General features: G+C 34.3%; 2 protein-coding genes across 4 annotated transcripts in view; both read right to left on the bottom strand.

The window, feature by feature from the left end:
* Positions 1–11,071, bottom strand: part of LOC113495472 (carbohydrate sulfotransferase 11-like) — a 602,728-nt gene that overhangs the window by 30,073 nt on the left and 561,584 nt on the right. The gene's annotated exons all lie outside the window — the stretch shown is intronic.
* On the bottom strand, positions 4,300–10,731 carry LOC113494765. The gene is made up of 5 exons (XM_026873217.1): positions 10,218–10,731; positions 8,655–8,776; positions 8,310–8,454; positions 4,930–5,050; positions 4,300–4,846 (listed from the first exon to the last, which is right to left on the bottom strand). The coding sequence occupies exons 1-5, from the start codon at positions 10,417–10,419 to the stop codon at positions 4,300–4,302; spliced, it is 1,137 nt and encodes a 378-aa protein (XP_026729018.1). The 5' UTR covers positions 10,420–10,731.

Here is an 11,071-nt window from a genome sequence, read left to right as displayed (position 1 = left end):
TCACAAATCACATTATACAGACAGGGGTGACGTCTCGTGCACTGGGTTATTACAACTACTTACTTAAATAAACTGTGCTCACATCCGTCACAAGCGCTATGCCCACGCTGCACGCACACCTCTATATACAGTGACTGCTATGGTCAGACGAAAATAAACAACGAAATAGCAGTTTAAATAAATTACAAATAATTCTAAATGTTAAACATAAGAATATCTTTAAAGAACACCAAATAAGGCACTACTTTATTATAATTTTGAAATTAATTCTTTGGAATAAACATTCATAGCACGTTGAGACTCATGGAGATGGATACGTGTTACAAGCACTTTTATAATTTCGAAGCAAATATTTACATACAATGTTAGTCCTTAAACTTCGATATTTATATTATGTGATATGTCAAAACAACGTAAGTACACAAAATTAAGTGCAAAACCTGCATGTAACATCAGGAAACATCTCCAAGCACCCTATAAAACCTCACTTATTATTAACTTATACCACAGACTGACCGGTCTCCATCATACCTTAGTTACAATTAGCCATATACAATTAATTTACAACATTTAACGAGAAGAATTAATATAATAAAGAAGCTAATGAAATAGAGAAGAAAAAGGAGTAATATTAACAGAAATGTATAAACTTGCCAACATTAAATATGCATATCAATGAAAAGGACTAGTTTGTATATTTATAACATAATATAAACAGTACGTAAATCAAGGTATATGTAGGCATGTTCTCACCGACACATTATTCAATGTTGGTACTTAAAATAATAAATTAATGTGAAATTCATGTTCATGGCACACCAGTATGCCGTGCAATTAATCCATCCAGTTAATAGGTTAGAGTATTATAAAAAATATGTCATGCTCATTGACCTGAAAACTCTGATAAAGTGAATACATGTGTTTATAATCTCGAAATTTTACATATTGTCAAGACTAAAAAGAACATAATATAGGACTTAATGACATTTCACCAAACATTTTCGGCGTACTAAAATATATGTTACCTAATTTTGGACTGATATTCACTTTTTATTTAGCACCAAAGTCCGAACTATTTTATTTAAACGCTATCTATCTAAACAATTAATTAGAAATGTTTAAGGTTTAATTAATGGGATCACTAAATCAATTGAGTTACACATCAAGTCTCCCCATTTTATTTAAAACGAACGTAATGGGCACTAACTATAATAAGAATTAAGTTCTTCAATTCTTTAAGCTAACCTGACTGGATCAATTGTGAAAACTCTTAATATATTTAATCACTAATATTACACTAACATCAAGGTAATTCAATAATAATTTGGTGTTATCTCTAATTCAAGAAAGCTGATGATAAGTTAAATATGTATTAATGCATTAACTATCGCATAAATTATTTTACATCTCAAAAAATTGTATACCATAAAGTCTTAATCGTACCTCATGAACCAAAACACTCTTTATAGTCATACGCACAATATTACTAGAGCCGATGAATTTAGTCAATAGTTAAAATACAACAATCGAAATAATTAATGTGTAATAGTCCCTGCGCGACCGCTTAGACCATTGAAATGGTTAACTAGGTCAGATAACTATCCCAGTTCATATTTGTATTATGCCAACTAATAACACTTAGTATCGTCATGGTCATTACGGTCATTAAGTATTAAGTAAATAAAAATAGTCATAAACTACAATCTATATAATAAATACAAGAATAGTGATGAATTTAATTACAACTGTCATAAAAGATAACTAGAACATTAACTTTCTGAATTACGTGTCACAAATAAAATTTATACCCAATTATAATAAAGAGCCTCTTAGAAAAGGCTTGCTCTTAGAAATGCATAGTGATATTGCACTTTAAATAAACATCCTACTAGCAGTTGATTAATTTTACTTTTTTTCCAAATGGTGCAAATTAGACTAGTCTGACATGGAACATAGATAACAACGTTATAACCATATTAAACAGACAACTACAACAAATCGATCCCCAAAAACCAGAGGTAGCAAAAAAAGAACACCACAAGACGTAAGCCTTTAAGACGTACTAGAGAAGAACAAGTTACGAACACTTAATATACACATATTGCATGGCACGTTACTGAAGACGGATATTTAAGATGGTATCAGAAGCAGTAAGAAGATACAGAGATTAAGACAAAAACATATTGTTGCGTTGATCGTAAATATCGTTACAGCCTAAGAGGACTTTACATGTAAAAGACAGTAAAAGAACGGCGGGAACCTATAAACGTTATCGACGAAGGTATCAAAACACAGCAATTTTAATAATAATGCCACAGACTTAACATCGTGAGGAAACGAGAAGAATCGATTAAGCGTTTGGCCAGCAATAGTTGCCCTCACCACATACCACACTAATAGTAAGTTTTAAGTATCATACTAAAAATGCGGTATCAACGAGGCAGCTGGTTCGGTTGTCAAAAATATATCAAGCAACAAGTGAATCGACTATTAAAATTCTTTATTGCATAAAGAGAGAACGGGAGATGTTGAGATTCCTTACTTAAAAATATTCGGCAAAAATCCTCGCAAAGAAAAGTATCTTGCAATGCTCGCTTTTTATTTTACTTTATCATTTGAAAGTAGATAAAAAATTATGCCAAAGTTAAAACGTAATTTCGTTACTATTGTGTTATTTGGGCAAATTTCTTGTTGAACCTTGATCTACAATCAACACAGCATAAATTAGACAAGAAACATTGAAAAAGTGGGATATCTAAGAAAATAACAACTATGCATATTAGATAAACATTGAAACTAAGTTTAACAACAAATTACGGTACAGTAGTCTTATATTAGTTTACCTTCATACTACCCGAAAGCTTGAGAGCCGACAAAGGTGAGTTTTGCAAAAACCAGCAGGCCATTATCTAATTAGGACATACGGTACGCTAGGAAAGGGATAGCCGGAGAAATAGAAGTGAATTTATACAATTACGATGAAAGACTTTAAAGCCTAGAAATTATCAAATAACTATTTACGCAATGAAACGACAACCATCACTATACCTAACTCGGACGAACGTGACAACGAGCGATTACATAATTTTAATGGAGCATTATCTGATAATTTAGAGGTTTTATATTTAATTTATCACCTAATGATTGACAGCCAGTTATCTAGAATGGTTACACTAGTACTAGTACATTACTTAATACGTTTTGAGACATAGATACAATAATATACATTGGCATTTGCAACACTTACACATTTCGTTTACGACCTCTCGAGGTCATAATTTGGCCGCCAGAATTCAGGAGCATGAAATGAAATAATTTTGATGATTTGGAAGAAATCTTTACAAATATTAACACAGGTAATTAAAAGACAATTAGACTACATGATTATTACCCCTGGCAGTATTAGACCTAACTTTTATATTTGCAAGCTGTCTACTATTATGTTTTAATTATAGTACTTTGCAAGAAATCTGGCACATCGGTTCAAATAACAGATAGTTTCGCTTTTGTTGTAAGTGCAAGTTTAGCCTAGATATTTATTGATAGAGCCCATATTTCATCGCGTCGCGACACGAAGATCATAATATCAAACTGCCGTTCTCCCGGGATAACAGTATGACTAACAAAATTAATTTTGTAATGAGACCTTCAGTATAATGTGTGACCTGTCTGGTAGTGTTATTGTAAAGTTAATAAACTAAGTAATTTATTTACACTGATGCTTTCGAAATAACACCTGCAGGATTCAACCGAGCCGTCGCCTCCTACTGTTTATACGATAGCCAAACATGTTTTAATGGCTTTAAAAAGTTAGCCCACTTGGTTTAATATTAATGTCAACAAAACATATAGGATTGAACTTATTTGCTTACATAAAATAAAAAGTTACCTTACAATAAAAAGAGCGTAAATTAGTGGGACAAGTCTAAAAAAGAGTAATCACAGAGCATAAGTATTTACGACATAATAAGAAAATTAGGTCTATTCACAAATAAAAGTATATTTAGTACCAATGAACAAGAGATCTTGTAAAGAGCTGTAATTAATATTACATTGTTATTCAGAAAAATATGAAGTAAAATTTATTCGTTAGGTACTATATACACACATGCCGAATGTATGGACGTCACGATACAAATGCAACGGTACGCGATAGGTATCTAACGGGCGGTCATACGGGCCTCGGACTCGCGGCGCCAGCACTATTATTATGATAATAAGTATTTACAGAATCCATGGTATGTACACGCGGCTGCACCGGCGCTAGTAGATGGTGTCGTCCGGGTACAGCAGCAGGCCTCAGGAGGCCGCGGGAGCGGGCGCGGGCGCGGGCGCGGCCGGCGGGGCCTCGCGCGCCGGCAGCAGCGACTCGCGGCTGGCGCGCAGGTTGGGCAGCGAGCGGGCCGCGCGCGCCGCCCGCCGCGCCTCCAGCGCCAGCAGCGAGCGGATGTCGGCCTCCAGCGGGTCCACGCTGATGTGGTACACGCCGGGCGCGCGCGGGCCCGGCGTGGCGCCCGGCGCGGGGGCCGCGTCCGCCGCGCCCGCCGCGCCCCCCGCGCCCCCCGCGCCCGTCACCAGCCGCGTGTCCGAGAAGCGGCGCGTGTCGTCGTGCGAGTCCACGCGCAGGCGCTCGTCGGCCAGCGCGGACAGGCGGCGGTGCGGGTTGCCGCGGTAGGTCTCGAAGCCGCCGCTCTCGTCCTCCTCGTGGTAGGCGGCGGGCGGCGGCGGCGGCTCGATGTTCGCGATCACCTGCCCCCGCGCGCTCCGCTCGCGTCTTTTTACTCGCACCGGTGGAGAACCACTGCCGATCGGAACTTTCTCTGGTGCATTTTGAATTAATAATATTCTGAAAAAATGCAAGAAAAACGATCGTTATTCGTCACGTACTATCAGCATCATACCAAATTGATTAGAAAACAAATTAAATACCTGTTGTGAGCTCGCCAACGATTACAGAGGTGTAGATACTGACGACATTGTATGTACATAAAGACGGCGCCACCCGTGAACCCAACTGCCACTACTACTAATTTTGTCCAAAAGGGCCAAGCTGAAAAGATTTAAAAACGTTTATTTATCCATTAATTGTATACATAAATGTAATGTTAACCAACTACATCATCTCTTGCCGTCATACACTAAATGTAATCTAAAGACAATTAAGGTGACATTGAACTTTAATAGTCAATCTAAAATATTTTATTTGTTAAATGCGTAATGTGTCATTGAGTCAATGTAGTGGACAAATGGTATAAGTAATTTAAATTGACGAATGTCGACCCGTAAATAAACAATTTAAGGTCGTATATTGTGCCAGCATGACGCGACGGACGTTGGGAGACGCGTCGACTCTTTATCACAAAATTACAACTCCAATTAAGTTTAGATGTCTCGTTTTCGTTTATAGGGTTTGTACACTTTGTACCAAAGGGTAAAACCATAGATACCTAATACTAAGACTTCGCGCTGTCCGTTTTACACCAGGATGCATCTCATGAACCGCGATAGGCTATTCAATTTTTACAGAAGATTTATTTATGACTACTCTACGACAAAAACTACCAAAACCAGGATGAAATAATTTTTTTAAGGGGGCTGCCATTCAACGAACATTTGTGCGTAACCCTTCGTGCGCGATTCACTCGTGGCCGGTATTATATTTAATTTAGTTTAATTTCAAAGTTTTACTGCCGCAGTCGTGTTCTCACGTATCACTTCCTCGCAAACGTGTATTCCATCATGGAATCTATTCTTAGCTAGTAATCTGTATCAGTAAGTAAATTCCACAGTATGTGGTGCGTTGGTAGCAAGGTAAATTGCCAAAGTCTGGTTAGTAACGTTCCTATTTAAACAACCTGGAAACATAAAAGGAAAATAATAATGCAATGTTAATTATGAATTTCTTCTTTTCCTCATATTAAAAAAAATACATTCGTGTGTCATCTCAATTCAGGAAATTACCAACGACTCTCTTATCAGAGCTATGAATACAGTTATAATATTGCGATTGATATGACTAATTGACCATTTTCTATTCAACTAGGCATAAAAGTTATTACGTCCTGTTCATTTTTAAATTCGTTTTCGTACAATAACAAAATAATTTTTGGGTAATATATTAGGCTTCAATAGAGACACTACAAATTTCAAGATTGCCAAGATTCCTATAACGTACATAGTATCAGGTTTAATTGTCTCAAGTTTTATAGCTATTAAATAAAGCAATGTAAACTGCATTAGCTTCGTAGAGTAATCGATACGGAATTAATTTTATCAATGCTTCGTAATCGATGATAACCTGCAATTCGTTAGCCAAGCATTACGAACTTCATAGAATGTATCATAACATAACGAATACACGATAAACACAATTTTGTTGCATTTGACATTTATAGCTAAGTATGTACGATGGGTATGGAAAACGTTAGGTGAACCGAGACGTAGTCATATAGCAGAGAATAAATTGACAAAGCCTAACCATAGGAATCATTGAGTTATTTACTTATCGTTGAATATGGTTTAAATTGGTTGGTTATTTACTTAATGTTTCTAGTAGCTATAATATATATGTATTTATTGGAAAGTACGTTTAAATAATAATTACATCACTGGCATAGGCAAGTAAATAATTAACTACAATAATCAGTCTTTGGCATGCCATTAAATCATAAATCCGAATTTGTTTCGAATCGATTTGCGAAATGTTATGCGACTTTTGTGTTTTATTTTTATAATAAAATCATTAAAACACGTGGCATGCATACATGCTGTGTAGCAATGATATAAATCACATAAGTGCAAACACGTATGAAAGGTCAAGATTACTTACACATTCGAGCTACATCAATAAAATCACGAATATAATTCCTTCACATATAGTTATTAAAACAATGTTCTAATCTAGTGAGGAAGTCAAAACCAGCGCTAATGCTAAGTGTATTCATTAAATACATTTTATACATTACACGAGTTCAAAAAAGCTCTATATATTTGCCTCTCTCAACATAAGGTTTGTATTATATATATTGTACTTGTCTTTTAAGATCACTTTTGTGAGGATGATTTATATTTAATATTTAAATGACGTAACGGTATACTCAAGCGACAAGTCTGACTTGTTTTGGACTCAACGTGCTTAATCATGTTGCAGACTAGAATCCACATCCATAAAATGAAGACAATCGTTATTAAATAATCGGTTTTCGGACTTTAATGGCATCAAGTTATTTCTTACGCATGAGCGCATGCGAAGCGGACATGTATAATTGCTCCAGGCCAAAATTATGTTAATTTAAATTACTTAATTAGTTACAATTATATTTAAGTATTTAATTATGTAGTCCCTTACATATCATGGTACCTATTATTCTTCAAATATCCTATCATTTTTTAGTAGCGTAACTACTGTGCGGTAAATAAAGTATTGTCTTACCGAGAGTTATAAACAATAATAGCTATTTTCCCTATGTAAGATAATAGGTTGGTGTCCAACAATAATGTCAGACAATATAGATTTTTCCTGTTTAGTGATTATGTTCAAGTTACGATTAATTAAAAAATCAAACGTCATTTTGCAGCGATAAATCCAGTTACAGCTATTTATATCAATTCTATTCGAAAAGCCAAGAATTTTATAGATGTAGTCTATGTAGTCTATTATGCTAAAATAACCATGTCAGTGACTATAATTTATGATCCAATCTTGTTTTTATATTTTCTTTCAAATTAAGTTTCATTTATGCTTAGAACACAATATACATATTCACACGAGACATGGTGGGCAAAGGGTGTTAATAATATATAAAACTATTTTCTTTCTTGACACATTTTGCGAAAAGTATAAAATACCCAAGAAGTTACCAAAGACTTAATTTTTGTGCAGTTTATTAAGCATAACGAGCTCATAAACTAACGTAAGGTCAGAGATAAAAGGCTGTTGGAAAGTTGTTTTTAATTCGAGCATTGTTGGAAATTATGATAATTGGTAAAGATAGTATAACTCGTCGTATAAAGCCTTGTACGAAATATAAACAAACCAGTCACGGTCGTTTAGCCCTTGCTCCATGTGTGAAATATTTGTACACCTAATTATTGCATTAACCATGTGTTTAACCTTGCTCTTGAGCAAAGAGCTGTGGGTTCGATCCCGGCGCGTAATAAATAAGATTTCGTATAGATCATAAACAACTGGTCTCTTTTGAATCATGCGATTTAATGCACATCCGTGGAATAAACTACGTAGATTATGTAGTTATCTAATTAGCGAGTCGAAAAGGTAGTTATCGAGATTTAACGTTATTTATTCTTACCGATCATTCCACGGTTGACCTCTTCCACAGCTCGTTCGATAAGTACGAACAGTGACCACATAACACAGAGCGCGGCGACGCAGTGGAACAGCACGGCACAGCATAACCGCCGGCGCTCCACACCAGACATTTCCAATAATCGCCACTGGAAAACAACCACATACATGATAACAATAATATAGGTTTTTATGTCATTGCGCCTTACAACTCGTTTATGATTCAATTAACCACTCAAGTATCCTGCCAAACCAGATTTATAACTTTTATAACTGGTTTAAACAAATCACTTACAAGATATTATTACATAAATGAAAATAAACTTCTGAATAAATTAACTGTAGGTACCTCATTGAATGGCTTGATTTTGGTGTGCATAATGAAATTAAATTTGCAGAGTTCACATGATCTAGTCTCTGATGCAGTCAGCCATTGTTGTAAACAGCTCTGATGGACAAACTTCAAACTCCCTGCAACAATATATACATTATAATAAGCTAATGGGGTTCATATGTAAACATTTATGTTATGTAACAGTTTATTTTTACTTCAATGTCAAGTCTGATTATGTATGTAGATTATGAAGGCAATGTTATATGTTTATTCTAAATAGCTTCTAATTAAATCACTCATCTCCAGGAAGTTAAGCAATGTAACTTCATAATCTGTGCAATATTTACCTGCCTTACAATTCATACAATAGAACTACTGTTTTGCAAGTTAAGATTGACAATATACTTGAATGAATAAGAACTAATTGGTATACCTCTTACACAAGTTTTGTTTCTTTGTTTCATTGTATTAGCAAGGATAGCAATTTAGCGTAACACAAAAAAAATCTCATGCATCACACAGGACTATTGACACCATAGGACACAAAAATAAGTTTGAGCTCTGAAACAAGTATTTCCAATTTCCCAAAGTTTTTTTGTAATTACTTAACTGAGACCGATAAAGTAGTTTTAACAAACAGGTTTTAGAAATGTCACATAATTGTATAATATGCAAAGTTATTCATAAAGAACTTTGAATAAACATTATCTTTATTTCATATTCAATAAATTATTTTTATCATTTATTTATTGCAGTAGGTATTTTTATAAAAAGCTATGATAAATAAACATTGCTATACTGCTAACATCAGTAAAAATTATAATATCATTTGGTGATAAATAGGTGTAAGTTTTGAGGTCCTGAGCTATAAATAAATATTTAAAACTTACAAAAGAAACTTGTTCAGATTATTATTAGATGTTTACTATTTGAATTGTCAGAATGAAATTTTGAACCTAGAACAAATAATTCAAATATGCAATGAGAAATAATAAAATGGGCATTAATGAAGGAAAATAAATTATTCACTAAGTAATTAAATTAATTACAATTCTATAAATGTAACATTTGCCTTAAGGTATTTTACATTTATTAGTATTAGTATAAGGAAATAATAACTACCTACACTACATCATTTTACAACTACTAATTAGTTAATTACATATCAATTTGTTGAGTTGATTTTTTATTTTCCTTAACAAAAATATCTAATAGGAGAGGATAGTTGGTGTTAACAAAAACAATTTATAAATCAAATTGTATAAATGAAATCAAGATGCTTAAATCCTATGCAGAGAGTATTTTAAAATTCTGTATTCCTTACACAATAACAGTGCCACATATAAGTTAACACAAGAATGATTACAATGTCACTTTTTCCATTTTTGGGTAGTCTTTTATTTTCTACCATTAAACATATCACTGAGCTTATGATTTTAAAATATATTCACATCTTTGTCATAATATTTATACCAAGTAAACAGAGAGCAGCTGTGTATTGTGTTTATGCTCGCCGCGTTTAGGGCTTCAAATTGCAAAAGTCATGTGCATGAGTAGGTTTATTATGTTTCCACTGACCTGAACAATAACATGGTGCTAGCAGAGGATTGTGAGGCTCGCTTTCGCAGTGGCAAATGCGACAAATATCTCCGCTGGAGTTGCTACACGAAGTACGACTGCTCCCTGATCCCGTCCGTATCACTTCTCTACCACATCCACCTCCCCATTCCCAACTCTCGATATCAGACGAGTTTTTCACATTAATTTGCTGAACAGGCATTGTGGGTATATGATACTTTTAATGCTCAAATGAGCCTACATAACATTTACCAAATTTTTTTCGCGATCACATTGAACATCGACAAAGCAAACATCTAAAAACATGTCACCTCACATCGCTATGTAATAAGTAACTTAAGTACGGTTTGATTCAATATTCACAAAGTTAAAGAAGACTAGTTATTCACATTCCGTCACCTACTTAATAAAATTTCATTAAATAAGTAAGTGTAGAAACAAATTCGTGAAATAATTATTCGTCAACTAAAGTTATCGGTACTGCCACTACTGTCATCACATAAATATAAATTACAATATGTACACAGATTAAATAAAACGTATTTCTACAGTCGAAAAACAATAGCTGAACTAATTCAACAAACAATTTTGTTATATTTTTTTGAAAAGTTAGAGTAACTTCAGTATTCTTTTTTGAATTAGGTAAATGGGAAAGTAGCAAAAGCACGGTGACATAATTGGCTATTTTTGTGAGAACATTCAAATTGATTCTAAGTTGTTTTTCCTCTTCTGAGTTGGTGATAATTTTGTTTCCTGCATATTTCACACGTAAATGTTTTTTTTTAGATATCGCGTTGTAGCCGTTTTTTTATAGAGAGATTACTACGGAGTGAAAACGCAACTTTGACTTCACA

Source organism: Trichoplusia ni, chromosome 6 (genome assembly GCF_003590095.1).
Source record: "Trichoplusia ni isolate ovarian cell line Hi5 chromosome 6, tn1, whole genome shotgun sequence".
In the NCBI taxonomy this organism is placed as follows: domain Eukaryota; kingdom Metazoa; phylum Arthropoda; class Insecta; order Lepidoptera; family Noctuidae; genus Trichoplusia; species Trichoplusia ni.
This window is presented reverse-complemented; position numbering and strand designations above follow the sequence as displayed.